General features: G+C 47.2%; 12 protein-coding genes across 12 annotated transcripts; 6 read left to right on the top strand and 6 right to left on the bottom strand.

Moving 5' to 3' along the window:
- The first annotated feature begins 25 nt into the window (after positions 1-25).
- On the top strand, positions 26-3,274 carry F9C07_2144680 (major facilitator superfamily domain-containing protein). Its single transcript, XM_071509197.1, has 10 exons — positions 26-331; positions 383-519; positions 586-668; positions 753-850; positions 900-1,020; positions 1,084-1,465; positions 1,528-1,658; positions 1,722-2,055; positions 2,106-2,211; positions 2,265-3,274. Exons 1-10 carry the CDS (start codon positions 217-219, stop codon positions 2,333-2,335), a joined length of 1,578 nt encoding a protein of 525 aa, XP_071366943.1. The 5' UTR covers positions 26-216; the 3' UTR covers positions 2,336-3,274.
- F9C07_2262615 (isoprenoid synthase domain-containing protein) lies at positions 2,265-3,959 on the bottom strand (the record flags this gene model as incomplete). Its single annotated transcript, XM_041294597.2, has 6 exons — positions 2,265-2,624; positions 2,689-2,921; positions 2,990-3,113; positions 3,187-3,328; positions 3,396-3,742; positions 3,796-3,959. 6 exons carry the CDS (start codon positions 3,957-3,959, stop codon positions 2,540-2,542), a joined length of 1,095 nt encoding a protein of 364 aa, XP_041150142.2. The 3' UTR covers positions 2,265-2,539.
- A 719-nt stretch (positions 3,960-4,678) lies between these two features.
- F9C07_2280757 (endoplasmic reticulum-resident kdel protein) lies at positions 4,679-6,783 on the bottom strand. The gene is made up of 3 exons (XM_041294598.2): positions 6,596-6,783; positions 5,487-6,513; positions 4,679-5,439 (listed from the first exon to the last, which is right to left on the bottom strand). The coding sequence occupies exons 2-3, from the start codon at positions 6,436-6,438 to the stop codon at positions 5,024-5,026; spliced, it is 1,368 nt and encodes a 455-aa protein (XP_041150143.1). The 5' UTR covers positions 6,439-6,513; positions 6,596-6,783; the 3' UTR covers positions 4,679-5,023.
- A 4,570-nt stretch (positions 6,784-11,353) lies between these two features.
- On the bottom strand, positions 11,354-12,753 carry F9C07_2280758 (putative glyceraldehyde 3-phosphate dehydrogenase). Its single transcript, XM_041287155.2, has 3 exons — positions 12,504-12,753; positions 11,754-12,435; positions 11,354-11,705 (listed from the first exon to the last, which is right to left on the bottom strand). Exons 1-3 carry the CDS (start codon positions 12,627-12,629, stop codon positions 11,509-11,511), a joined length of 1,005 nt encoding a protein of 334 aa, XP_041150144.1. The 5' UTR covers positions 12,630-12,753; the 3' UTR covers positions 11,354-11,508.
- On the bottom strand, positions 12,754-17,307 carry F9C07_2280759 (uncharacterized protein). The gene is made up of 2 exons (XM_041294599.2): positions 15,593-17,307; positions 12,754-15,522 (listed from the first exon to the last, which is right to left on the bottom strand). Exons 1-2 carry the CDS (start codon positions 16,994-16,996, stop codon positions 13,435-13,437), a joined length of 3,492 nt encoding a protein of 1,163 aa, XP_041150145.1. The 5' UTR covers positions 16,997-17,307; the 3' UTR covers positions 12,754-13,434.
- Positions 17,308-17,372: 65 nt separating this feature from the next.
- On the top strand, positions 17,373-21,310 carry F9C07_2280760 (MFS multidrug transporter). The gene is made up of 9 exons (XM_041294583.2): positions 17,373-19,140; positions 19,216-19,292; positions 19,356-19,407; positions 19,463-19,637; positions 19,697-19,720; positions 19,777-19,848; positions 19,922-20,425; positions 20,479-20,639; positions 20,697-21,310. Exons 1-9 carry the CDS (start codon positions 18,913-18,915, stop codon positions 21,078-21,080), a joined length of 1,677 nt encoding a protein of 558 aa, XP_041150147.2. The 5' UTR covers positions 17,373-18,912; the 3' UTR covers positions 21,081-21,310.
- Positions 17,487-18,218, bottom strand: F9C07_5568 (uncharacterized protein; the record flags this gene model as incomplete). The annotated part of the gene is made up of 1 exon (XM_041287156.1): positions 17,487-18,218. One exon carries the CDS (start codon positions 18,216-18,218, stop codon positions 17,487-17,489), a length of 732 nt encoding a protein of 243 aa, XP_041150146.1.
- Positions 18,339-18,605, top strand: F9C07_5569 (uncharacterized protein; the record flags this gene model as incomplete). The annotated part of the gene is made up of 1 exon (XM_071511367.1): positions 18,339-18,605. One exon carries the CDS (start codon positions 18,339-18,341, stop codon positions 18,603-18,605), a length of 267 nt encoding a protein of 88 aa, XP_071366944.1.
- A 1,019-nt stretch (positions 21,311-22,329) lies between the features above and the next one.
- On the top strand, positions 22,330-22,754 carry F9C07_2144697 (uncharacterized protein). The gene has a single exon (XM_071509198.1). The coding sequence runs from the start codon at positions 22,359-22,361 to the stop codon at positions 22,677-22,679; it is 321 nt and encodes a 106-aa protein (XP_071366945.1). The 5' UTR covers positions 22,330-22,358; the 3' UTR covers positions 22,680-22,754.
- Positions 22,755-23,089: 335 nt separating this feature from the next.
- On the top strand, positions 23,090-23,676 carry F9C07_2280763 (uncharacterized protein; the record flags this gene model as incomplete). The annotated part of the gene is made up of 3 exons (XM_071510461.1): positions 23,090-23,466; positions 23,554-23,594; positions 23,657-23,676. 3 exons carry the CDS (start codon positions 23,090-23,092, stop codon positions 23,674-23,676), a joined length of 438 nt encoding a protein of 145 aa, XP_071366946.1.
- A 68-nt stretch (positions 23,677-23,744) lies between these two features.
- Positions 23,745-24,692, bottom strand: F9C07_1848912 (dienelactone hydrolase). The gene is made up of 4 exons (XM_041287157.2): positions 24,319-24,692; positions 24,192-24,253; positions 23,912-24,127; positions 23,745-23,855 (listed from the first exon to the last, which is right to left on the bottom strand). Exons 1-4 carry the CDS (start codon positions 24,589-24,591, stop codon positions 23,813-23,815), a joined length of 594 nt encoding a protein of 197 aa, XP_041150149.2. The 5' UTR covers positions 24,592-24,692; the 3' UTR covers positions 23,745-23,812.
- Positions 24,693-25,022: 330 nt separating this feature from the next.
- Positions 25,023-26,872, top strand: F9C07_2280765 (putative MFS transporter). The gene is made up of 2 exons (XM_041294585.2): positions 25,023-25,452; positions 25,520-26,872. Exons 1-2 carry the CDS (start codon positions 25,132-25,134, stop codon positions 26,789-26,791), a joined length of 1,593 nt encoding a protein of 530 aa, XP_041150150.1. The 5' UTR covers positions 25,023-25,131; the 3' UTR covers positions 26,792-26,872.
- Positions 26,873-26,881: the final 9 nt, after the last annotated feature.

Genomic DNA, 26,881 nt, shown 5'->3' on the forward strand with positions numbered 1-26,881 from the left:
GTAATATGTCGCGTTCAAATTGATTGTTTTCACCAGCTGCAGCAATCTGAGAATTCCAGACATTCTCAATATCGCCTGGAATCCTATCTCAATCATATTAGACAGTGGTCTGAACCCGTGCAAGGCATCCCTCTCTCATCTGTTAATGAAAATAGCGTGGATGAATGCGAAAAGCCACCCCAACCTGCCATCAAAAATCTACTGAGACGAGCTGAAATGTCTAGTGAAGTGACACTTCGATCAGGGGACAGCCCATTCTGCCTCGACGATAAAGCTGAGACCGCTAGACTAAGCCGATTACAGCTGTTAGGTATTGCTGGCATATACATCGGTAAATTTTCCCCATTTCCCCTAAAGACTCTCCAAGTGACAAAAAGCATAGGTGTTCTCCTGGCAAGCTCCGGGGACACGTTGGTTGTTGCCGTTTACAACTCTATTGGCTCGGATTTCCACGATCTCTCAAAAGGGGCATGGCTGCTTGTGTCGTATAGTCTAGGTTCTTGTATTTCTTCCCCTACAGTAAGTAGCTTCCGAACGACTCGTTCTTTGCTTTCGTGCAGTGTTGATGCAAACCCCGTGGGCCAGTTCGGTGCACTTGATGAACTTTTTGGAAGGAAGACGACGCTGTTATGGACATATTTCCTCTTCGCCGCTGGAAATATATTATGGTTTGTCCAGTCGCTGATACCAATTTCATGCTAAGGATATTCCCTAGCTAATTTCTTTTTATTTGCTTTTATTATATGTTGCAGCGGAGCTAGCACTTCAATGCCTCAGCTAGTAGCAGCAAGAGTATTAGTTGGACTTACTAGTGCGGGAATAATTTCCTCATCATCCGCCACTGTGACCGGTGAGAATTACACGAAATTGGAAGTCCCTACTATACTAATATTGGAAAGGGCTCATCCCATCCGATAAGGCTACTTGGCTTCGAAGTTACGCCGATGTGGCCAATACCATTGGGCGCAGCGTAGGAGCTGCAGTCGGATTCCTGTTCACAAAAACAATCGGATGGAGATGGTGAAGTACCTCAAAGTACCTTCCAAGGCTATTGTTCGTTCTAACTGTTGCCAAATAATATAGGTGCTTCTATAGTAACGTGCCGCTGATTCTTCTCTGCGCTTTTATTGTCGTACACCAGATTCCACCTGATTCGCAAAAGTCCTCGCAAAGCATGGACGACAGTCTTCCTTCCGAAGTCCAGAGCATTGATTGGGCTGGTATATTCACACTCACAATCACATTAGTGCAACTAATCCTCTTCATCCAGACTCTTCAACCAGGCCAGATCCAGCAAGCCCGTATGTTATACATAACAGGGGCTGGGTCTATTTTCTCCATATCAATCTTTGTTTGGATAGAGACTTGCTGGGCGCACTATCCCCTACTCCCTCTTAACTCCATGAAAAAGGCATTTGGAGGATACTGTCTTTCACAATTCTTAATACTGTCCGGCCGGACCGGGGTGAGTAAATGTCTTTCCTAGTAACGTATTTATTTATTGCTGATTATAACATCTACGAGTAGCTCCTCACCAGTGTAGTTCCTTACTTCACTCGAGCTAACATTGGAGGTGATATCACAACTCTCCTAGCAGGTGGCATGTTACTTGTTGGCCTACCTTTCGGAGGGATTCTAGCAAATCACGTAGTCAGACGGTGAGTCTCCTCACAACGCATCATCGTTATTCGACCCCGCTTATAGCTCTCATCTCGGTTAAGGACACGCCATTATAAACGCCTAGGGCTCATCACCATCATTCTACTCGTGCTAACCTATCTTGTCGTCTTCCTGCGGTGGCGGGAGGGTATACACATTTGGGAGATAGTGTTCCTGTTCCCTTCAGGTTTAGCAGCGGGGATGTTTCTTGCTACTCAGTTCATTGGCATGACTGCGGAGCTAACAGGAAATAACTTAATACAATGCACAGGCACGTACTACTTATTCCAACAGCTGGGTAGAATTCTAGGCCCTGCCATAGGTTTCGCTTTGATCCAGGGAAATTTCCAGGCGAGATTAAACTGGAAGCTACGGGGTCTGCCTAATACCTCAGAGGTACGTTTACTTCAATCTTAAGCTATGTCAGAAGTCTAAAGAGTTCCTAGCTGGTCCGGAATATCCTCAACGATGACAAATTCTCTCGTACATTGCCAGTTCCAATGCAGGATGTTGTCCGTGAATGCTACTTGTATGGGTTTCAATTTGCTGCACGTAAGTGTCATCATTGCATCTTAGAGATCAGGGATCTTAACATTGTAGCGCAGTGTTTTCGATATTCAGTACTATTGCGGCGCTGCCCATTGTTGTACTGGTAAGAGAGGCTTATTTGGACTAAGGGACGTAGCCCATGGGGAGAATCTATGTCTTATTTTGTTTCCTTTCCTGCGATACGCTACATCCACTAAAACTACACCTGAATTTAAAATCTTTGGAGAGCAACAATGATGAAATAAGACCTACTTCCCCATAGTTTTCCCGATCAACTGACCATGCATGTTAACTGTTTACTAGGGCCACCTGTGAATAGAGAAATTGACATTTAATTGACATTTTCAATAACTATTGGGATCCTGCCCCCAGCATCCCGAACCACATCACCCAGGCCATATCTGGTGGTAGTCAAGCTACAAAAAATAGATCAGTATTGTTCCCAAATTAATATGCTATATTTTTAGACTGACAACATACCTCCACAAGAAGTTGGCCATTTGATTGTAGCGACATCCAACTATGTAACTAGCGACCTCATCAACCTTTTCCGGATGAGTGAGTTTGATCTCCTCCAATAGTGCATCGGCAATTTGATCAAAGCGCTCGATATTCCGATTGATCTCTGCTTCAGTCTCCTTGACTGCTTGCCGGACGGTTAATCCACAAGCACTAACCAGGACAGGGACCATGCTGTCAATGTCACCGTGCTTCTGTATGAAGAACATGCGTTAGAAGAAGATAATAGTGCTCAGGTATTCTTTATTTGATGTGGACGTACGATCTCTTTGCGCAGTGACAGGAGGTCATTAGATAGCGACATGTTCAGTATCACCTCGTACCAAAGCGAAATCATCTTCGGATCGATCATTATACCTCGTGGGATATCATTTCCATCGGCAAATCTGCGTTGTGAAAAGGTTAGCGGCGTTTCAATCCTAGTATCAGAGCGCCACCATACTCATTGAGAGCCCCAACATCGAGGTAACAGCACTGGTTCCCATTCGAGTTTCTAGGTATTCGGCGACGAAAGGAAGTCGTCCAGTCAACTTGCGCTTTTGCTCCCGCTGCTGGCAGCCCATATAATAATCAATTTCGTTGACGAAGGTCATTATTTGATCTATCATGATATAATATGGATCAGCCCAGGTCGCAAAATAACTGCATAACAAGACACTGGTACGTACCATGGTTATAGACCTTCTGTAGATGTGCCCCGATCACGTCCAGACTCCGAATGAGTGGGCGGTTCGGGGGATTGTTCTGGAAGTCCCACTTGGCGGTTTCGTCATCTCCTACCCCAAGACAGAATTTGACGTATTCTAATGACTCCTTCCGGAAATCGTTGGCTTTGTGGATATGGATAAAAAGGTCGGAGGTAGACTGGTCGATCTCATCGTCCCATGTGAAGAGCCAAAGGAACCAAAATGTGCAGGTCTGAAGACGGTCTGCCGTGGCACGCGGCCACCACATGGAGGACAACAGGGCGTAGTCATCTTGGATCAGCTTTGCCGCCTTCTTAGGGGGATAGAGACTACAAAAGTCAGCATGGTCAAAGCCCTAATTGCGTAATAGTAGAAACCCCACTTCTTGATTCGGGCTTCTAAGGCTACCTTTAGCCCGGGGTAATTAGGATTCACCGCGGCGGGCCAGGCTTTATAGTACGGCTTAAGATTCGGGATTGAGAAGGGTTCTTTGGTAAGCTTGGCCTTCAAAGCTGGCCGGGGATTGACAACGACAGATTGAGACATGGTAACCGAATACGATGGAAGAGTGGGTAGAGGCAGGATGACAGTCGACAAGTCGAACCGAGGTTCTTGGTTATGTTCTCATTGCGGTATTTGGTTAATTATATAGCGATCCGAGACGGAACGATATCGAGGGAATCTGACTGAGTATGCTCGGGGTTACAGATCCGGCAATAGTAGTTTTCATCGAAGCTGTAATAGATTCTGGGAGCGTATCCCTGGTACGGCGGACAAAATCGACAAAGTTCACCAACCCTAATATACTCACATTACCAGCTAATTATAATAGTCTAAATAAGCAGATGTCGCAATAGATAACTAAGATTGTTATCATTCTCGGTGCTTGTACTTTGGTGGCAGGATGTCATCAATGCCGTTAATACGTCTTAGCATATTAACCTCATAAGAATCCATGGTGACAAGCCTCGTAAACGTCACTCTTGAGGCTTGAGGTATATTGTAAGTGTTGGAGATATCGCCAACTTCATTTTTATCAGTAGTGCCACACACAGTCAAATCTGCATTACTTATTCCTTACAGAGACCGGTTCCTAATTGTTCTAGAATGTGTGGCTGCAGTGGCAGGAGCCATTTGCTTGAGACACACAACCTCATCTTGCTTAGTCTTCTTCCTCACGTCAATAACCTGCGGCAAATCCCCGAAACTCGGCAAGTTCGTAGTGTTTCTGAACTTTTTTACTTTTAATCTTCTGGGGTTATATAGGCATGAGTAGATAATACATTTATGAAGAGAAACAGAGCCAGGAATAGCTATAGTCAAATCCAAGGTACGAAAATGAAGAAAAAGGAAAGTATTATTTTGAGGGAAACAGCAGCCCATTTATACCAAGTACTCGAAAATACTGCTAGTTTCGCAATTCTACGGGTGAGAAGATAGTGAGGTCGTGTTCCCCACACCCTATGGTCGTATGTCCTGGTTTTCTAGCTGGAGAGAGGGTTTATATAGTGTATTGGAGAGGCGGAGGACAGGAGCGATCCGCTTTCACCAGCTCAGCTTGTGAACCGATCCGATTGACGTGGAGAAAGTTATAGAATATCGTTTTAATCTCAAGCTCCAAAGCCCATCATGCAGTTAGGATCTAGCAGTAAGAAAGATTCATACCGAATCCCTTTGTTAGAAACATTGGTTGGGTCAATCATAGTTTCGGTGATCTCAGGCGATGCAGTGGTCCACGCTTGCAGCAACGCCCTCCAGTAGCATGCATCAGCAGCTGGAGTCAGATAGCGCTCACGAAATACGTTCACACTGTTGTCTGCGATCATGCGAGCTCTGGTAGGGTTTTCGAGAAGCTGTTGTATCTTGTGCGGTAAATCTGCCCAGTCCCTCTCCACTTGAACGAAGTTCTGCTGTGGACCGGACGAGACGAGAAGATAGTGGTGATGTTGAATATATTGTAGTTTATGAATCACTACTACCGATCGACAGGCCTGGCGATATTTGAGAGATGCAGAGTAGGAACGGCCTAGAAGACATTAGCTTGACTTTCTCGACGATAAGGGCGATGCATACCTTCCACGTGAGCGATGAACCGGTAATCGCAATGTTTGTCCATACTAAGGTAGTTAGCCTTGTTCTTCCACTCGACCTCCTTCACATCCCCCCAGGCGTAATTTCGTGCAACCTCGAGTAGTGTACGTCGTAGCTTCGGGGCGAAACTAAGCTTTCCACGCCAGACCAGCTTGTCCTCTTTCTTGTCCCAGGGGAGCTCCTGCTCTTCCACATGTTTGACTACCTCGTCATATGGCCCAATCCGATTATCAATGTGGCCCCAAGACCAGAAGCCAAAGTCCGGCATAAGCCAAACAGACTCCTCTGTAGCTTTCCGTGCCAATACCCAAAGGGGATGATCTGGCCCAGCAACGTCCTCCAATTTGTCTTCAACAGAAAAGATAATCTCTGTGTCCAGGATGGCGGCGAGCTGTGGAGCCGAGACTAGGGCGCGATGAATTGAAGCTAAGATCCCTAGAATCTTACGGCGGTGATCCTCCCCCTTGGCTAGAGCTCTCAGAACATAAAGCCGTCCTTGGTAGATAGCCACCCTGGCCATACCATCTACCATTTTGATATTGTCGATATCAACCCTCTTGATTCCATGCCTGGCTATCCAAAATGACTGGGCGCGGATGGGATCTTCAAAAAGACCTGGGAAGAGAGTGGTGCAGTGAGTCTCATTGTAGGAATACTCAAGCGGATCCAAGAAAGTCCGCGTAGGAGGTGTAGAGGACGTAACAGTGTCATGGGATGGCAGCTGGGCTGGGCATTGAAGACAGTTATCACACTTAAAGATAGTAGAAGTCTGGCAAGCACAGTGACCCGCGGGGATTAGATGATTGAGTAGTGGATGGATGTTGTCTCTATCAGAGTTAACTCCTAACCATAGTGACCAGATAGAGATTCCAAGAACCGCAGCCAACGCCAAAATGACTATGTGCAAGGTATTAAGTTTCATCCGCGGCCCCATCTCAGCGTTTCTTTCGTTGTGTAATAGTGAAAGGGTCGGGTATATGCAGAAATTTCAGGGGGCAATAGAGGTTGACTCCAGCAAACGATAAACTGTCAGTGGCTAGTAGGGGGGGGGAAGAGAAAATCTCTGCTAGTGGCAACGAAGGATTACTCGCCTGCAAAAGTTGGCCAACTCCAAGTGGTATAATATAACATCATTATGTGAAGCGCTCATGACTGGTTCAACATCCTTGTCAAGATCTCAATCCATTGGGATATCCACAACCACAACCTAGGAAGTTCCGCGGAACGGCGCGTACCTCTAGGGTTTGGCTTTTCTATATTGTGGACCCTTTGGACCCTGACCGGACCCACTATAGGATCCTTCATGGGAAAAGATCGACTTTTACACAACAGGGTCTTGGTATTAGCCTATCTTTCTGAGCCAAATGTCTTACCAGAATATGCACAGTGACTGCGCCGTTTGGGACTCTTCCTGTCTAAACTGCGTTCTCAGCTGAACTCCTTGTCACAGAATATATAACACATGTCATGCGTGTGTAAAAGGTACCTCCAAGCATATTAGTTCGCTTTGGTTTCAGTATAATCTATCATTGCCTTGTTTTCCAACTCGTCTGGATGCAAAGAGCAGTAAGAAAATGACCGAGGTATTTACCACACGCCTCACGCCCTCTCCACCATGTCTCTGTTGGTTTTCTTATTCGACTGACGTCTTAGGTATGTCAGCCCTGGATTCATTTTTAGTAATTACCGGATGTACGGAGCGGCCGGTCATTATACTACTTCTGGCAAATGCTGGGAGTGCTCAAGTTTGCCTTCCGGTAGCTTTGTAAACTACGGTAGAAACGGGAAACAGTGGAAAGTCAAGCAAATGTAAGTGTTGCATATCTATGTGCCAGACCAAGTATACGGGTGTAAGACGAGAACCAGCGTTGAAACGGATGCTCAAAGATATCTATGCCACCGAACGTATTCCGGAGTGATGTACTAATGAACCACATGATGTTCAAATCGAAAGGGAAAAGCTCAAAGCCGGAGGAGCAGGTGAAGATGTTGAGACTCAACTCACCACGCCGGACGATGCCATAATTCGCGCAGATCACCCTGGGTTACGCCAGCCTAGCTGGGGTCGAGGTAGCGAAAGGCCGGCTCCATTAGTGCCCTTCGTAAAAGTACTAATAGTATTGTCTCTCCATGGCCAATGTATGCTATGGCGTAGTCCTTTATAGATTCTAAGGGTACTCGTAGAGTATTCTCTCATCCTCATAATTCAAAAGTCGCTCCCTAGTTGCCGGTGCGTTGAAGTTGACTTGACCCATGTACCTCAACTGACAGCGCCCATGACCTGAAAAAGGGACAGTATCATTTAGTCCCGAGAGCGACAAGCGACTAAGGGGAGGAAGAAGGTGCCTGAGACAGCCGTTAGCTCATACTAGGATTAAGCCTACTTCGACTGGAAAGGTGCTCCTGTGTCATGTATTATTGCCTCATCAGTTGTATATGGCTAACTGGGTACAGGGTTCTATGGGGACAAAATTGCTATCTCCGCAATGCAACCTCTCGACCTTTCCGAGGGTTTCATAGTGAAGTATTCCACTCCTTGGCGGTGGTTTATTAGAGACATACCTATGCGTATCTTACGGTCTGTAGACTAATCGTTGTTTGGGGGGGGGGTTAATCAAAGTAGATGGCGAACCCCAGTAAAGACTGGTGCAAACCCCTGCATGTGTAATAACATTAGAGCATTGCACATGGTCTGATCCACCATAATCTGATCCTGGAGGAATGATGGTAGTATTTCGTGAAGGTGGTTCTCAATTTTCGTCTTTCGGCTTTTGGTTCTAAGTCACGTAGTTCAGTGACAGAGGAAGCAAAGCTAGTAAGTGACACTTATATAAAGCCTCGAAACACCCCCAAGTCACCTTTATTCTCATTACATCCAAAGCATTTCACCTGACTTCAAAAGCTCATTTCTATACATCACGATGAAGTTTTTTACTGTCTCTCTCCCACTCCTTGCCACACTGGCATCGGCCTTTATTCCCGCGGATCCTGAAGACAGCGTGGAGACAGGCACCCCTACTCCTTTTAGTTAAAGTCTAATGGCCGGTCCTTCGTTCAACTGCAAAGGCTCGTCCCAATGTGGCCATTGGCCAGGCATGACCGGATACTGCCAAAAGGCCATTGATACTATGCTTCCAGGTCTAGTCTTTGACACCAAGTAAGAAGCCATTTTTCCATTTCCAGATATACCAACCTAACTAGTTCTAGCGGTGGTTGTACAGGCAATTGCTGAGGTGCACCATCCGGTCTTGGATGTGGTGTCTTTGTTGCGGGGCCTCGAGGGTGCTCTAGAACCACTGAGCAGATGAAAGCAGCATTCAACAACATTAGGGCCCATGGCTGTCAGATATGCGGTTCTGTTATGAACCATGATAATGGCGGCGACTCTTGTCAGATCAAGATTGACTACGTCTCTGGATGTGACGACCACAATTAAGGATGTACAACTGCTCCATCCAATGGAAACTCAGGGTTTTGTTTGGGAAGGACGTCGAGTACAGGAAGCCCAATCATTGGATATTTTGTTATAGGTCGGCCAGTTTAGGTAGATCTCCAGCAGAGGGAAACAGCCACCCGACTTTTGGCCACGTTTAAGCCACAAGCCGGGAGGTTAGTCGTTGGGTGGGTGGCCACCAGGGAATTTCTCCTGTTGTATGTTTACCTTTTTTGTTTCGTGTTCTCTTGATATACGTATGAACTAAATAGTGGTTGGTGCCTAATTTCACTATTTGCGTTACTTTTATCTTGTAGAGGAGCAGAAGTTATATCCCGGCTTTTGCAAATTTAGGCCAAGTTGCCATTCGTTTTCTGATCAGTGTCAACGTAATAGCAAGACCGAGGGTCAGATTATATGTAGTTAATACACGGGTAGTTTCTATTGCAGCTAGAGCCAAGTAAGAGTATATTAAGCGAGTCAGAGTACAGCTTTAATTAACTAAACTTTTTGATAATAATATACTTATAAGTAAGAGCTGGGCGTTACTATCTTTTACTAAGAATACAGAACTATAGTAGTAGTTATTGAGCCAATACAGAACATAGGTTAATAGGAAATGGAGAAGGGCCGCAGTCAAGTCCTTGAGCTCTTTCTATTGAAACGTGGATCAGCCATGGACAGATTTGGCCACCTTCATCGGCGCACCTATTATCCACTGTCAGGGACTGAAACGCTGACCCATCAACGGTGGCCTGAAATGGCGAGCATTGGCTGGATAATGGAATTTTGAAAAGAATAACAGTACACCTACGTCATATCTTCCGCGATATTAGGCTTGTCAAAGACTCAACTTAGGGCTGCTTACTTTGGGCCTTACTTAGGTCCGCCTTTTGGGGCCACTGAAAAATCCACTAATACATAGATTGTTTGCACTATCTAAATGACCTAAATAGTCTGAATGCATTGTACTAGCACAGTAGTACTACCTAGACTAGGTAGTGTCTAGATTCCTAGATTATTTGAATGCATTGTACTGCCCAAAGGGCCCGCACCTATCAAGATTGCCTAGATGGGTTATATCGGTTATGTATAATGCTTGCTTCGCTTCGCTCCGTTGCGCAATGACACTAGGGCTTACTCCGTAATCTGGACCCAATCTTGATGTTGACTCAATTTTTGGTCAGGCCTCCCCAATACGCAGCATAACAAGGGATGACCTTATCAGGATTCAATTCTCTATGTAATCCTATCAAAGCAGCCCCCTCCCCTCCAACTGTTTATCAAAATCTCTCCAAGTCGAGCCATTTGCGCGTTCCAAACATAGGTTGGAGTTGTCAGCCTTTAGGCCCCTTCACGGCCCATGTACTTGCCCTAGCATAGAGAGAGGAATAGTCTCAGGGGGATGGTCCAACAGGCTCTCTTCCGTGTCGAATCGCCGAAGCTCTGCTAACTCCAGATTCTGTCGATGTTGATCGAGATTTTCCTGGTCCTTGTATCTATACATGTTGTTACCATAAGCAACTCACCCACAGGGATGCTGGCTATGGTATTGTAGGACAAACACCGTGCTTGAGGTAGTTCACTAAGTGGAGACTTCACTTCTCAAGGACTATCTTAACCAGCTCCCCTCCAAGCCTAGAACCAAAGAAAGCCTAGTACTACAACGCATCAAGTTCGTTTTCCTACACAGAAGCGATAACACCGTCCATGATTTCTTTAAACTGTAGTTTAACCGTTATATCGGATAACTCAAGACGAACTCATTTAGTAAAGCTTGCCCGGTCTGCTTTTCCAGCTCGTGGGTAAACAATGGCGCACTGGAGCTGTTCTTGTAATTCTACCATGGTAAGGACGTAAGCCATGCCATTCGCAGTATATCAGTACTGACGAGCGTTACCTGTTGAGAGAGCAGTATTTCTTCGCTTTCGGTCGAGGCTCCACAACTTGCGTTGGAAAAAGTATGTGTTCGTCCATGCCTTAATTAAATTCTCGAGTAATGTCTAATCTAGATATTAGCTAGCCTGAAATAGGCAAGGTAGAGACTCCCGAGTCGTAGATGAATTTAAACTGTGTTAGAATCTCTAACCAGACATTCCTTAGTTGGTTCCAACTCTATTTCGACATTTTGATATGAGACTCGAAGACGGTGCAGTGCTGGAGAAGAGTTCTGATAGGTGGACCTTGTGCTTAGATTTCAGGTCGAAGACGCGCTAAGTTGACATCAATAGCGCTCTTGTTTTTCTAAGAGGGCTTAAAGTCTATATCATTCGCCGAAGGGCTTATATACTGGACTACTGATGGTTGATATGACCTAGATGACCGGTGATTTACATGCGTCTTTTTGCCGTACATAGTCAAACAATATGTGATACATGATGTAGTTTATCCAGGCTTGATAGTGAATGATATCGTCATTTTCCTTTCCCCGAATTCTATTGTTTTTGAGAAAACATAATAGGATTATGGCCGCATAATACACTATTTTAGATGTTCAGTTTTACAATTAAGCTCTTCATATCATTCACTATCTTGCGTACTACGACAACATCCTTATCATCAATCACGACTCTACTTCCCAACACTGGCAATGTAGGCTGCCAGGTCTAGCACCCGTCGACTGTATCCCCACTCGTTGTCATACCAGCTCACAATCTTGAGGAAGTTCGGGTTCAGAGAGATACCAGCCTTGATATCGACAATTGACGAATGAGGGTTCCCCTTTATGTCACTTGAGACAACATCATCCTCGGTGTAATCGAGAATACCTACTCATCTTTAGTTATGCTATCGAAACAGAAATATAGTCAGCTTACCCTTTAGTTCTCCCTGTGCAGCTTCCTTGATCGCAGTAATGATCTCCTCATAGGAGGCTCCTTTCTCGAGGCGACAGGTCAAGTCAACCACGGACACATTGGAGGTTGGCACCCGGATCGACATTCCGGTCACTTTACCCTGGAGCTCAGGGATCACCTTACCAACGGCCTTGGCCGCCCCGGTACTGCTCGGGATCAGGTTCTGAGCAGCAGCACGACCGCCGCGCCAGTCCTTCTTCGAAGGTGCATCAACTAACTTTTGCGTAGCAGTATAAGCATGAACGGCGGTCATCAGGCCTTCAACTACACCAAACTTCTCATGCAGAACTTTAGTCAAAGGGGCGAGGCAGTTGGTAGTGCAGGAGGCATTCGACACCACGTCGGCCCCTGCATAGGTCTTCTCATTTACCCCCATGACATACATGGGTGCGTCGGCAGACGGCGCCGAGATAATGACTTTCTTGGCGCCACCTTTAAGATGAGCACTTGCCTTTTCCACCGTAGTGAAAACGCCAGTTGACTCAATGATGTATTCCGCTCCAGCCTCCTTCCATGGAATGTTGGCAGGATCCTTTTCCGCGTAGAACTTGACCTTCTTGCCGTTCACAACCAGGGAGTCACCGTCAATGTGGACATTATATTCAAAGTTGCCGTGGGTAGAATCGTACTTGAGCATGTATGCCTAAGTACCCGACTGATGGTCAGTAATCATGTTCATTTCGACATCAGACCCATCCAAGGGAAATATACCGCGTATTGAACCTCGATAAATGGATCGTTCACCATCACCACTTCGGTATTTTCATGGGAGAAGGAGTTGCGGAATACGATCCGACCGATCCTGCCGAAGCCGTTGATACCAACTTTAGCGGTCATTGTGTTCTTCGGTAGTTTTGGCTTGCAACAGGAATGGAAGGCCTTGATTTGGGTTGAATTGACAGAGGAGGATACGAGGCCACGGACGAAGGGAGACAGAGTAGCGAGGGCAGTATTTTTAACCCCTCCTAGATAGTCATACGACCTTAGAGCATACCACCATCGGACAATGACCTATTGTAGCAGAGTTCACTATGTGCAAGGATGCCTCCGGTGTACTCCATAGATACTAGGTAGAGCCTGTTTTCTTCCCAGTAGTAGGTAGCCACCACTAGCCGGATCTAGACACCGGCCCAAGAATACATTATCTGAGCCCAGTGAGAGTATAGTCCGTCACTTGGTTCATTAGGTAGAGATATGCACCTAGGGATGACTAGTGGCGTAACTAACCTTATGGGGATAATAATAGTTGGCCTACTAAGTAAGACGTCGAATTCCCGCGGGATCAGCCCGTGGAAGGCCTGAAAAGTGGGGACCCAAGAGGGCCTAAGAAGCTTAGCCCTAATTAGCATGATATCACCAGTGCTTTAGCCTTTAGGCCACGCACTGGGCAAGTGCTTCCTCGAACGACGAAGGACAGCGTGAATGGCGGAATGCTGTTCGCGTTCGATCACGGCAATTCACTGCATTCACTAATACTCAGATTGTCAAACCCCAACCAAATGAAAATCTTAAATTATTTTTTGGAAGCCCGTCCAGAGGTGGTGTCCTTTATTTTACATCAAGTGTCCTTGTCGAGTGAAATTTGAAGAGTTCCACATTAACTAGTAAACTAACACATTCCCACTGAACTAATCAGATATGATCACATCCGATAGCGAGCCGGACCTTCGCGATCAAGGTCCATGATATCACGACCTTGGAACTCGCACTGCGACACAGGCTTATCCAAATTACCAGGATCACAAAGCCAGGCCACAGCGCACAGGAACTCCGTCATAACATTGTATACATCCGCTGCTCTAAGCTGAGCATCGTCGTATTTCACATTCAGCCGGAACAGATCACCCTCCATCATACCCGGTAGCCAGAAAAGACCAAAATCAGATCGAGAAATGTTTTCGATTACCTTGATTGGATCGGACGCGTGTTCTTTATATCCCCCCATCCTCCAGTTGAGGCTTTGGCGGAAGAGGATGTCGAGGAAGGATTTGGAGTCGGAATCATCCAGCTTCCGGCATATTTCGTCCAGAGGAGCATATATATTAGAGACAATATCATCTTGTTCCTTGCTCATCCTGGATAGAAGCTGGATTGCCCTTTCGTCGGGTGTAATCGTTGTGCGGCTGAGACATTGGTTGATTGTAGGCCCGTCGACTTCTAAAATATCGATACCTTTATTGTTGGGGTGACTGTCATCCGCAGCTGGCCAGGTTCTGCCCGATTCAACGAGGCCAAAGATTGCCTCTTTAGCTCCGGTCATGCGTACATTGATCAATGCGCAGGCACATTTCGCAATTATCGGGGGTGTTATTGCGAACTTGTGTTGTAATTCTGAGATCTTGGGCACATGTACAGCACGGGTGATACCTTTGGTTCCAATGCTTTTATCTCCATCCAGAAGGGGCCGCTCACTGGGATGGCCTGGGGTGTTGTCACTGTGGACCCAGCCCTGGTTATCACCTTTGAGCCAGTGTGGTGCAATCTGCCGTGGCCATAACGCATCGGTAGCAGACGATACTCCTCGAATTCTATTAACATGAAAGTCCACCGCTCTCCGGGCTGCTTTCCCAGTTCGGTTCCCTTGGTAATCTGCGATATAATCACGGTATGGGTGAAAATCGAGAAGCTGGTCCTTGTGGTTCAGAAGATCTTTGAGGTCTTCGAACCATCGAAGCAGGATGTGGGCATCGAAAATAAGATGGTGCAGGTGCATGACCAACCCGACCACTGATGGATTCTCCACACTTAGAATAGTAGCCCTGAACAATGGCCCCTTCCCATCGATGTGGTCAAAGTCGGGGTCATTAAGCTTATATGTTTCGACACTGTTTATGTCTTTAACCGTCCCGCCATCCATAACTTGTAGTTTCATCCAATTCTCACTGGGATGCATGACCAAATATAGATCTAGTTCCTCATCGTATGTAAGAGGCGTGGACCGCAGCAGTGGATGACGTTGAAGCCATGTGTGCAAAGCTGCCTCGACGTCTGCGACGCTGATTGATGAGCTCGCAATCCATGACATCCGGGTGTTCCACGAGTTTGGCCTGCATCCATAGTATGTCTGTTTCACACAGTCTGCAATCGGAACGACCTCTTCCACGTCATCCCATCTGAATCCAAGCCCATACAACTTGGAAAATGCCGCTTTTTTTGCCCGCTCCATGTCGAGCTGCGCTGGAAGAGTATGGGCTGTACTACGACAATGAGAGTTCTTGACATGCTTTCTTTCGTTGAGCAGCTTTGCCTGTTTTCGAATCGTGTTGAACTTGATCAAATCAATCTGCGTGATCACCAGTTGCAGCTTTTGGCTTATCAGGTGGCAAAACTGGATTTGCATCATACTGTCGGCGAAGGTGCGTATAGAAACGTCTTGATCGATATCTATGGGTGCCAGACCGGCTAAGCCAGACCATAATGTCGTTAATTCGGTTGTAAGGCCGTCGAAAGAGATTGGATTGCCGACGGTGATCTGATTGAGATGCTCAGTCACCCATTCTCGAAGCACTGTTTTCTGGATTTTGCCAGATGTTGTAGTTGGATAGTGATCCTTTCCAAGGTCCTCTTGGAGATCAAGAATGCGTGCTGGAGCAAATGATTGACCAAGCTCATTCGAAACCATTGCTTGAAGATTTTTTTTCATTGGCATTTGACCTGACGGATCTTTTCGCATCACAGCCACAGGCACTTCACCAGCAACAGCATCTGGGGTTCCGACAACATACACATCCTAATCACACAGTCAGTACCAGTTGCGACAAGACCGTGTTCGATAATAAAACTAGGTCTGGCTGACTCACCCTTATCCCGTCTACCTCGCCCAAACACTGTTCTATTTTCAGTGGGGATATGTTCTCGCCACCGCGAATAATGATATCTTTATACCTGCCGAGTATATAAAGATAGCCCTCACTATCCATATACCCCTGATCTCCCGTGACGACCCAGTTCACCCCATCCTCACGATAACATGAGTTATTGTTCCCCCCAAGATAGCCCCCGAACACTGGAAGACCACCGAGGTGCACCTCACCTATCTCCTCTTTGTGAATGGGGTTGCGGCTTCCCTGAGCACAGATCCGGACTCGCCCACCGTAGAATACCTTCCCAACAGACACATCCCTTGTAGTCAGGTCCATGGACGTTTTCTCGAGAGAGGTATTGGCAAAAGGTATACCCTCCGTCATGCCATATCCCGTCATAACCCTTGTCGCCCCCAAATCCCTACATCGCTTCACTACGTCCAATGTCACTGGAGCACCGCCTAGAAGAACTTCAAACGAAGGGCGGGAGCCGTGCTGAGGCGACGCACAGTTCCATAAAGCATGTATCATGGCCGGGACACAGGGCGCGGTGACCCGTTGATAGGATCTGATCAGCTGCAGGGTACTTTGGGGGTCGAAAGAAACGTTTGGGAAGATGACAGTCGCACCAGCCAGCCAGAACGCAAGAGTAAACGCAATATTGAAGACATGAAAATTGGGTAAATGCTGGCAAAGATTAGAGCCAGGTCCCAGTTCCAACGCGTACATAAACCCCAGCCCTTGAGCACCGATGGAGACGGTCGTGTGCGGACAGCCTTTGGGAAGTGCAGTGGTGCCACTCGTGAACAGGATAAGTATTGTATCATCTGGGCTCCCGGGCTGATGCAAAGGAGGGTTATTTAATAAAGGTTCCGACATGATGTTGGACAGCGTCATCCACCCGGCCGATATAGCAGTCTCTTCATTGTCGCTGACAACGCACTGCACCAAAGGGCGATCGTCATGGTCGATTGTGATACGGTTAATACGATTCGCCATGGCCTCGTTTGATACAAATATTGCTGCTGGTACCAGCTCGTCGAGGAGAAACAAAATATCCCCTGCGTCGCGATCGAGCACCCGGGCATCCAGTGGCACGAATTGACAGCCAAGGCGGGCAGATGCCCAGAAAAGCAGTGCCCACTCGGCTTGGTTATACATAAGGGTCACGATCCGACTTCCATGACCAACACCTCTGGACGCTAAACGGGCGGCCAGTTGGATGCTTTTCTCCTGCAGTTGAGCAAAGGTCCAGCGCAGGCTGGTCTGATGGAGGGATATGATGGCATCATGATCTGGGAATTGGTCGGCGACTTGATCGAGAAGTGTAATTAAATGGGTGGTTGGTGCCTTTTGGTTTTCATGGCAGGCTTCGGCCAACGAAGAGGGGTTGTTAGCCATTCTTGATGAGCATGTAAGATAGGTAGTGCAATACTAGAAGAAAGAACAGGCAGTGCGAAGAATCATCTCATATGGGCGTCGATCGTGTCTAGGCCCCAGTGGACTTAAGGGGCTTGTGTGGCTGAGCTGAGCCAAGTGATCGTCCATGATCAGCACTGTGGGGAATGAAGAGTTCAATAATTGATTACTAGTATGATAATTTAGGTTCACATGAGGGCTGGAAAGGGCACGATCTAGAAACAAGATAGCCTCAGTGGAATGTTGCTTGCAGAGTGTTTTAGTTGTACAGGGTTCTAGATTCATGACAGCCGGTCACGTGGGCTCACTACTAACCCAAAGATGCTTTGAATTTCGTTTTCTTTCAACCCCAAAAAGCCTGAATTCTATGAGAGAAAGATATCCAACTCCAAGTTGCTTTTTAGATAATATCCTGTAAAAGAAAACTTATATTTCAGTAACTATATTAGAGTTTAACACCATGTCACGTTGGTTACAGCCGTGCCAAATTGGGTTCACCGTCCCATGGAATAATCTTCACTAATATAGTTGCTAGCTCGTCCATCTTATCAGGAGTGACGAAGATTTTCCACCTCCACAGTCGCGCTATGTCTCGCCTCCTAATGGTATGCGAGACTTCAAGTCCAGATGTTCGGTAGTAATTCAAGACGGTGGGATGCGTGGTAGTCGACGAGCCCAACATGCGTGTCCGGAATTGATTTGATCGATGCCCAGACGGGCGCTGAAGCTGAGCTTTGTGTCGCTTTTGGAACGTCTGTCTGTCCTCGCTGACAGCTGCTCGCTCGGCTGTGAGAAAGGCCTCTATAACCATGCCCCGTTGCCGGTGGGGAGGAGAAACAAACGAGGTTCCGAGAAACCAAGACGATTCATTACAATCGTTTTCATTCTCGTGGTACGGTTCGTGGTGACAGCGCGGTCCGTAGAGACTTGAAATCAATGCCCACTCATTCTCCCATACCGGAGTCTGGAGGGCACCGTCATCTGCTCGGGGAACAGCGATGATGACTCTAAAAGCAGGCTCGCAGAGCATTGACGTCCATTCTGCTTCGGACATGCTTGCTTCTTTTTCGTAGGATGACCCGAAGCTGTCAGGGGCTGTTTTGAGGGCGTTCAGGCGGAATTCGATGTATTTGGGACCCCATTGTTGGACACTCGCCTCGTCGTGGGGTAGGATTTCGAAATGGTATTGCGATAGCGGGGGCATGATGCGAATGATTGGAATCGATTATGGCCGGAATCAATGATGAATCTTCGGGACAGAGCACGAAAATTGATTTTCCTCCAGCGAGTATCTATGGCTTATATGGTTATTGGATGAGTGAAAATGCTGCAGCATCGAGTTAGGCTCAGCCGAACCTCGCATTCAGTGCTAGTAGAAGAAGTGCGTTCGGTGGAGAGCAAAATCTCCATTCATGGCGATCTTTGCGAAGATCTGCATGTTAATTTCCCTGGACTGATCACCGATTTCCGATCTGGTGGAACGGAAGCAGCTGAGATCGACCACGTCGAAAAAAAAGCTATTCAGACTATTGAACCTTCCTCTGGCTGTACGGAGCAAGTAACGCGGGATACACCGCTCGGATGGCACTAGTTTCTTTTGCTATCTACATACCTGTCTTTTTTTGGTTCTCCATTTTCCACTTCTTACCCCACTATCATTCCGCCACAACTTGCAAGAATGAATACAATAGGGGACACGTGTGGGGTCCCAGTTCCAAGGGGGTCAGAAATGAAACTATTATGTGAAGTAGCAGAATCTTTTCTGACCCCTAGGAGCCCTAGGAGCTGGCTTCTCCGCCCCACCCTGACCCCCTCGGAGCGCGCACCCTCAGACTGCCTCCCTTGATTCTCTTAGTTTTGACGCCAAATATCTTGAACTCTTAACAACTCCAAAGGAAATGGAAAAGCAGTCATACGATGATACTTGTTCGTTCCCGACGCCCAGCCAACAAGAGAAGATGCCTGTAGCATCAGGGGGAGAAGATGGCAGGATGGATAAGGCTGAAGAGCAAGAGGCAGCAATGGAACGACAAGACTATATCACTGGCTTTAGGCTTGCCTTGTTGCTCTCGGCTTTGACCTCTGCCGCCCTTCTTGTGCTTATTGATACTTCTATCGTTGCCCCGGTAGGCTTGCTCGGAGATACTAGGGACTGCTAGTTAGGTATATCTTCCTTCTTGACTGATGGCATATCATAATAGGCAATTCCCCGAATTACAAGCCAGTTTCATTCTCTTTCTGATGTGGCATGGTATGGTAGTGCATATCAGCTCACTAGGTATGTCAGCTATTACCATATATTTCGAAAATAAAAAGAAAACTCCACTAATGTTCTATCCAGTGCATCTTTTCAGCCACTTACAGGGAAATTATACGCATACTTCAACACCAAGGTACGCTGGCACATATCTCATTCTCGTGCTTGCGAAAATAGCTAACAGTCACCAGAAAATCTTCATTACGCTGCTGGGCATTTTTATGGTCAGCTCCTTGATTTGCGCTTTAGCATCTAGCTCGAAAATGCTCATTGTTGCACGGGCATTGGCAGGCATCGGAGCTTCAGGTATCCAAAATGGTGCCTTGACAATTATTACGCGATGCTTTCCCCCGACGAAACAAGCACGTATGCATCATAGCATCTTACCTCCTGTTTGAAATATGACTAATCCTGCTTTTTGATAGCTATGACGGCCATCTTGCTGGCGAGTGAGTAGGCCAATTTGATACACTTTGGGATATTCCCTCTAACCCGTGATTTCTAGTTGCTCAGCTCGGCCTTGTCCTCGGACCATTGATTGGAGGGGCGCTGACGGAATATGTATCATGGCGATGGTGTGAGTACTCTCTCTCTCTGTGTGTGTGTTTGTCTCTTTGCCTGGAACCTCTTGCCGATTATCCATTTTGCAGGCTTCTACATCAATCTACCAATCGGCGGCGCCATTACTCTTGTCTTGCTTTTCGTCACTATCCCAGAACCGAAAGTTACAAATGACCCTCTCCCAACCCTTCACATCATCCGAGAGAAATTAGATCTGATCGGATTCTCCATTTTCGCACCAGCCATCATTCAGCTCCTCCTGGCACTCGATTATGGCGGAAACCAATATCCTTGGAATAGCTCGACAATCATTGGTCTGTTTTGCGGTTCAGGCGCCATGTTCATTCTGTTTCTGGGGTGGGAGTACCGCACTGGTAGCGTGGCCATGTTCCCTCTACAAATGGTCTCTCGGAAAATAGTCCTTTTCTCCTGCCTCTTCATGTTCTTCCTTGGCGGTATGAATGCCTGCGCAACATATTATCTTCCTCTCTACTTTCAAGTGGTGAAGGGAGTGTCCGCGATGATGAGTGGTGTTTCTACCCTCCCAAGCATCATCAGTCAGTTGATTCTTGTCATTTTCTCTGGGTTCTTAGGTAAGGGATTTCTCCCTCCTCCACAAATAGCATTGATTCTAACGGCCATACAGTGAGGAAGGTGGGCTACTATCTTCCATTTAGTATCGGTAGCGGGGGGCTATTATCACTTGGAAACGGGTTGCTATCTCTTCTCTCATCATCGACACCAACAAGAACATGGATTGGATACCAGATCCTGATCGGAGCTGGACGCGGCCTTGGTACTCAGGCGGTAAGTTGACCATTTTCCAACATACATATGCATATCCATACTAACATATGAGTGTAGCCCCTCCTTGCAGTCCAAAACATCCTCCAAAAAGCAGAAACCTCCATCGCCCTTTCTCTGCTCTTTTTCAGCCAAACTCTGGGCCAGGCAATCTTCCTCACCCTAGGCCAAGTCATCTTCATCAACAGCTTGAAGTCCGGCCTGGCGGTATACGCTCCGTCCGTGGATTCCGAAGCCGTGGTTGCTGCTGGGGCTGGAGCGATCCGGAGCGCAGTTTCAGAGGATAAACTGGCAGGAGTGTTGATGGCGTATAGTCGGGGGATAGACCATGTCTTTTATTTGTCTGCTGGTATAGGTGTCGGCTGTTTTTGTGTGGCATGGGGAATGGGCTGGAAGGATATACGAAAGCGCCAGGCTACAGGAGATGAGGAGAGGTGTAGATAGATTCACAAATTTTGTATTATTTTTATTATTTAATCAAGTTTATCGTCCATACCGAGCGCTAAAGCTATGGCAGACCATGGTCCATGGACTCGAGACCAGCAGCTATCCTACAGTCTCTTGTCCCTATGAGACTCTGGGGCGATACCCCCTTTCTATAATCTTTCTGATCCTTTTCCTTGCCCCAAACCGCCTGTATGCGCAGGGCTTTTGAGCAAAGTGCTCTCTTTGTGTTTTCAGAACAAGATGGGTGTGGTTTAGGGTTGAATCTCAGCTCAGACTACCCTCCCGGTTATTCTTCTTCTGTTTTAACTGCTTTCTCCAATGCTTCTAGTCTCTATTTATCATCTCTTCGGGCCTTTTCCGCCGTGCACTATAAATGTGCTCGCTATGGAGCTATACTAGCTATCTCCTAGAAGACTATTTCCCGAATTAGAGTCTCCTTTTCCTCAATGGAGCTGGCTAGCTGCCCTTGAGGTCCATGTAACTTTGGCGTTGTTGTGGCTGTCCTGGGCTTTATGTAGTTCAGAGCTTTCCAGCACCTGGCAGTGTCTCTAGGGCCTGGGTGGTCTGTTGACCCTTCCAGGAAGGTTTCCGAACAGGTACGCTTTGCTTGTCGGATAGCTCGATAGTACCTATTCCGGAGCTCTCTTAGTTCTGCTGTAGAGACCTCTTGTCCTTGCCACGCTCGCCTTGCTTGACTGTAGGCTCTACGAAAGTAGGGTCTAAATAAGTGCGTGGCTTAATGTAGGTCAGAAGTGGCTATTGTCCACGGCCTTGATTTAGTCGTCCGTAACTAGGTAGAAGATATATACTCTGCAGTCTCTAGTAAGCAGCCCCATCCGCCATTCGCTAACTGGATGTGAAGAATCTAAATCTTGACTAATCCTGTGGTCGTTCGTTACTCCTCCGGGCTACCTACACGGAGACTGGGGTCCGTACCTTACACTCTAATCACAACCTCCTTAATATATTCGTGACTTGAGATCTTCAATACTTACCAAATGGTGACCCACTAGACTGATTTCGTGCAATGCTCGGGATCGGGCGTAGATAAGCAATGGTCTCGGTTGAACGGGGATGAAGAAATCAAGGACTCAATGGACAAGGGTTTGAGGCATTCTTCCTGAGGTTGTAAACCCTGTTCGGCCAGACGGGTGACTTACCCGCCCTTTAAACCCTGTACGGCGTCCAACCATATCCCCGGAGAACTACTGTACTGTGTCTGGATTGCTAGAAGTAAACAAAGGAAAGGAAATATTGGAAATACATCCCGCCAAGATGACCTCAATGCGCGTACCTAGGAAAAAGCAAGAAAGGAAAATCAGCCTTTTGATGCATTATGTGGACGACGTGTTCCCTCATCAATTCCCGATCTATCACAGCCACTTTGGGGGAAGGAGAATGGCTGTTACCCTTGCTCTCTTCAACGAGATCGGTCTATTACGCTACGCTATGCCTCGGTCTACTGCACAAGGAGAAATGCTCCGATATGGACCAGCCAGGGTCGGTCTCTTTCTTCCAAGAGGAGAGACTCCGATATTATACACTGACGCTGCGAGAGACACAACAGCTTTTACAGCAATTGAGTCCAGAATGTGACCTAGAAACCATGAGATCCTGTGTTCCTTCCCTGGCAAGCGCTCTACATCTAATCAGTTATGAGGTAACTAGCCCTTCTCTGATGGGATCCGGTGACTTGTGCGTTAACTCGTCTATGTTAGTCCTCCTGTCCTGTATATTGAGATTGGAAAGTCCATCTGCAAGCTGCAACGTCACTGATCCCTATTCTCGTAGGGGGCTGGAACAGTATGGTTAAACCAGTCAAACAGACCTCCACCCTTTGGACAGGTTTAACCCTTTTTGATTTCCATGCCCTCCACACAGAAGGGCCCCTCTCTTACTAAGATGCCAGCTCCTTACGGTTTCTAACGAATGCACTAGCTGTAACTGGCATCCTGTCGTTTATTTCCACCGGCCCGACACCCGCACTATCCGACGACCGATACCTAATGGATGCCACATGCGACATGGTCCATCGTGGCCAGTTCCTGGGCTGCGAGAACTGGGTGATGTCAGCTATTCTAAAAGTAGGCTTACTGGACCGGTGGAAAAGAGAGGAGGAAGGTAACCGACGCTTGAGCTTCCGTGAACTAGCCAACCGGGCCAAGAGACTCGAGGACTGTCTGGAAAACGGCATCAGAGAGCTATCGGCCAAAACGTCCGGTTCTTCAGATGCAGTTAGCTCCATTACCCGCATTCATGCCAGTTCCACCCTGACCTATCTCCATTCGGTAGTCTCGGGTCTCAACCCGGACCTGAGCGAGATACGGGACAGTATTGCTCGAACCATTGAGCTCCTCACCCAGGATTTAGTTGAGGCTCGAGGGTTGGTCGACTTTCTAACAGGTCCAGGCTATGACAGCCACATTGTACCAGACTTACTCCGATATAGGATCCGGAATTCGGTGTGCAGTTCAATTCAGAGGACTATGGGATACACTTTTGTAGATGTCGGTATGATGCCCAATCTCCTAATGCTTATATGATACTGTATCTAGCAGTAAATCGCAAATTAGGCTCTCATTTCTATCCTTAGGGCCATTGTATCTAGGAGAAAGAGAAAAGGTAAAGGACGAAAACGAATTAGATAACAGAGGGCGGCAAAGAATCTACGTGTCTTCCATTCATCTTGTTACGGATCGTATGAGACCCTCAAGGGACAAAATATGAGTTTACCCGAGATACTTCTCAAAGAAGTCTGCAACCTGGGTGTACCTGTTCCATGGGCGTCAGTAATCACTTTTCGAGAGAGAACATGAAGTTCCTCTTACCCTCGTCGGTATTCAGCATTGCTTTCTTCACTGTCCAGATTAGCACGGGCTCCCATCCAGCCATGCCACATGGTGCTGTATGTCTCGACGTGGCCACCGATACCATTCGTGCTGATGACATCGGCATAGCCTTGGATTTCCTCCGCTGGCTCATCTTTGGATGCAAGGACGATATGAGGAATTGTAAGTTTCTCAGCGTCCGTTTTGTCAGTCCGACTACAAGTAAGTGAATAGATTCAGTATTCTTCTTTTGTGTATATCAGTTTGAGGCCATACATACCCAGGATGAACTTGCGCAGTAGCTACAAAGGGTGTACCGGGTCCAGAAGCTAGAACAGCAACCTAAGAAGTACATGTTCCTTAGTTGCGAAGATTATTTCGACCCATAATAAAAAGAATCAGCTCACCTTCCCACCCCAGCACAGTCCCAATGCAGCCCATTTGGACACAGACGGAAATAATGTGTTGTACTGCTTAGTTATCTCCAGCAGAGTGTCCACATTCCTCGGAATCGAGGCTTCATTGGAGACGAAGCTCGTAAGAGCGTTTTTCTTCTCTTCTGTGTCCGCCGGGAACCATTCGGGCTGGGCATAATTCCCTTCGAAGAAATCGGGCACCAGAACCAATGAGTTCAATCTTGTAGCTAGAAGGTCTGCCCCCTGCAGGGTCTGGATGGCCATGCCGAAAATGTCGTAAAGGACCACAAGCCCAGTGGAAGCATTCGGCGGACCAGTAACATCTGGAGAAGGTCAGAGCTTGTTCTTCTTCTTGTGTATCTGTGTGTGACTTGCAGGTGTTCAGGCCGGCGACTTCTTTATAGGTGCCTTTGGTGGTGTATCCTTGGGAGATCACCGGTGGTAGCGTTCGGCATGCGTCACAAGACATGGTGGGATCCTTCGTAGGTACGATGGTCTTCTGGATTGTTGTTTGTATGAACACAATGTCAGGTTGCGAGTTAGTCGGTCTTATACTATGTGGACACGCTAGTCTTCGGAGATTATCACTTAACGCCGTCGGGATTAAAACGTCCTTTTTGAATAAAGTAGGCTAAGCTTTGGTTGGCATGCCCGGGACCGGCCCGGAAACGGGGGATCGGACTGCCACAGAGAACGTTTGTTCCTTACCCATGAAGTTGACGAAAGAAAGTCAGTATCAGTGTGATATACAGCTATCTCTCAATTTGACACTACCAACTGCAAATCGACTCTACAGTAGTATCAATGGCGCACGGCAACCAATCAACGAATGAAACGGAAGATATTAGCCCGGTGAACTCCATAATTCGCTCTAAAGATCAGACTGACGAGACAAAGATAGACAACAACGAACTTTACCCGGTCGGAAATGAATGTGACAAGAACGATGACGCTCCCTACTGTTCCCTTTCCGAGCGCCGAAAGATCTCCGTGATGCTAATAGCATCATTTTCCGGCATAATATCCCCAATATCTGCCAGTATCTATTATCCAGCACTCCCCACCCTTGCGAAAGACATGCATGTTTCTATCTCCTTGATCAACTTGACTATCATGACCTATCTGGTAAGTGGTCTTTGCTATACTAGTTCAAGAACTTCCTTTATTCAGAACAAGTCTAATATGTATCCAGATATTACAAGGAATATCTCCCTCTTTCACCGGATCCTTTTCTGATGTCTATGGACGACGGCTCGCCTACATGCTCTGTTTCACCACCTACATCGGGGCAAATATTGGCCTTGCATTACAGTCCGATTACGCAGCTTTAATGGTCCTGCGTTGTGTCCAGGCGGCTGGTAGCAGCGGAACGATAGCGATCGGAAGTGCTGTGGTTGCAGATATATCGACACGAGCTGAGCGAGGCAAATACATCGCATATGCCACGATGGGGACGACACTGGGACCGGCTCTGGGTCCTGTTCTTGGAGGTCTCCTGGATCACTTTCTTGGTTGGAGATGGGTTTTTTGGTTTCTTGTCATCTTAGGTGGCTTCAACTTTACCCTCATTCTCGTGGCATGTCCAGAAACGTGCCGTGCAGTGGTTGGAAACGGTTCAATTCCCCCTGCTAAATGGAATCGGCCTTTGTGGGCGATACTGAGGGATTCAGTAAGACCTCAGAGTCATAAGGCCGAAAAGAGGGTCGACTATGACACTCTGGAAAGGAGCAAAACGCGCCCGAATCCACTGACTTCTGTTCGTATCGCTCTGGAAAAAGAGGGTGGGTTGATTCTCATCTACGGGGCACTGCTATACGCCGGTTACATGATTATTCTGAGCACTCTGACCTCGCAGCTGGAGAGCGAGTACGGATTTAACTCCATCCAGGTGGGATTATGCTACTTACCTATGGGAATCGGAAGCCTGACATCCCGTTGGTCCGCAGGACCTTTGCTGGATTGGAATTTCAAACGGGAAGCCAAGCGTCAAAACCTACCTATTGTCAAGAATCGCCAACAAGACATCCGAGACTTCAATATTGAAAGAACTCGTCTGACTATTACAATACCTTTCGTGTATGCCGGTTGCCTGTTCTTTCTTGCATACGGGTGGGTTATGAGATTCCAGACTCACCTGGCGGTTCCGTTGGTGTTGTTGTTCTTCTCCGGCCATCTCACCACGGGTGCTTTTTCGACCCTTAGCACGCTGATCGTTGATATTCATCGCCAAAGTGCGGCCACCGCCGTGGCTGCTAATAACTTGTTTCGCTGCTTGCTTGCGGCTGGTGCCACAGCTTTCGCGACACCCCTGATCGATCGTATTGGCATTGGCTGGACGACTACGTTTATTGTAGGTGTTTGGATTGTCTTCAGTGCGTGTCTGTGGGCGGTTTATCTCTGGGGACATAAATGGAGAGATGAATTGCGTGTTAAACGGAGTGAGGGAGATGGTAGCCCAGCATAGCAACATCAAAGATATGACAAAGGAATACATTGCTTTCTAAAGATGCTGCATTTGTAAGACTCGCACGTATCAATTTTTAAGCCGGCGCTA

Source organism: Aspergillus flavus, chromosome 7 (assembly GCF_009017415.1).
Source record: "Aspergillus flavus chromosome 7, complete sequence".
NCBI lineage: Eukaryota > Fungi > Ascomycota > Eurotiomycetes > Eurotiales > Aspergillaceae > Aspergillus > Aspergillus flavus.

Bases quoted from the DNA above. Each gene is read 5' to 3' on its own strand.
- F9C07_2144680 (XM_071509197.1), top strand. From the start codon at position 217: ATGTCTAGTGAAGTGACACTTCGATCAGGGGACAGCCCATTCTGCCTC. The intron at 520-585 runs GTAAGTAGCTTC...CCCGTGGGCCAG, and splicing joins CTTGTATTTCTTCCCCTACA to TTCGGTGCACTTGATGAACT. The intron at 1,466-1,527 runs GTGAGTAAATGT...ATCTACGAGTAG, and splicing joins TACTGTCCGGCCGGACCGGG to CTCCTCACCAGTGTAGTTCC.
- F9C07_2280760 (XM_041294583.2), top strand. From the start codon at position 18,913: ATGGAAAAGCAGTCATACGATGATACTTGTTCGTTCCCGACGCCCAGC. The intron at 19,141-19,215 runs GTAGGCTTGCTC...ATATCATAATAG, and splicing joins ATACTTCTATCGTTGCCCCG to GCAATTCCCCGAATTACAAG. The intron at 20,426-20,478 runs GTAAGGGATTTC...ACGGCCATACAG, and splicing joins CATTTTCTCTGGGTTCTTAG to TGAGGAAGGTGGGCTACTAT.
- F9C07_1848912 (XM_041287157.2), bottom strand. From the start codon at position 24,591: ATGGCCATCCAGACCCTGCAGGGGGCAGACCTTCTAGCTACAAGATTG. The intron at 24,128-24,191 runs GTATGTATGGCC...ACTTACTTGTAG, and splicing joins ACTGCGCAAGTTCATCCTGG to TCGGACTGACAAAACGGACG. The intron at 23,856-23,911 runs GTAAGAGGAACT...CCCATGGAACAG, and splicing joins AATGCTGAATACCGACGAGG to GTACACCCAGGTTGCAGACT.
- F9C07_2280759 (XM_041294599.2), bottom strand. From the start codon at position 16,996: ATGGCTAACAACCCCTCTTCGTTGGCCGAAGCCTGCCATGAAAACCAA. The intron at 15,523-15,592 runs GTGAGTCAGCCA...CTGTGTGATTAG, and splicing joins GCGAGGTAGACGGGATAAGG to GATGTGTATGTTGTCGGAAC.
- F9C07_2144697 (XM_071509198.1), top strand. From the start codon at position 22,359: ATGACCTCAATGCGCGTACCTAGGAAAAAGCAAGAAAGGAAAATCAGC.
- F9C07_2280765 (XM_041294585.2), top strand. From the start codon at position 25,132: ATGGCGCACGGCAACCAATCAACGAATGAAACGGAAGATATTAGCCCG. The intron at 25,453-25,519 runs GTAAGTGGTCTT...ATATGTATCCAG, and splicing joins TGACTATCATGACCTATCTG to ATATTACAAGGAATATCTCC.
- F9C07_2280757 (XM_041294598.2), bottom strand. From the start codon at position 6,438: ATGGGGCCGCGGATGAAACTTAATACCTTGCACATAGTCATTTTGGCG. The intron at 5,440-5,486 runs GTATGCATCGCC...AATGTCTTCTAG, and splicing joins GTTCATCGCTCACGTGGAAG to GCCGTTCCTACTCTGCATCT.
- F9C07_2280758 (XM_041287155.2), bottom strand. From the start codon at position 12,629: ATGACCGCTAAAGTTGGTATCAACGGCTTCGGCAGGATCGGTCGGATC. The intron at 12,436-12,503 runs GTATATTTCCCT...TCGGGTACTTAG, and splicing joins TTATCGAGGTTCAATACGCG to GCATACATGCTCAAGTACGA. The intron at 11,706-11,753 runs GTAAGCTGACTA...AAAGATGAGTAG, and splicing joins TGCACAGGGAGAACTAAAGG to GTATTCTCGATTACACCGAG.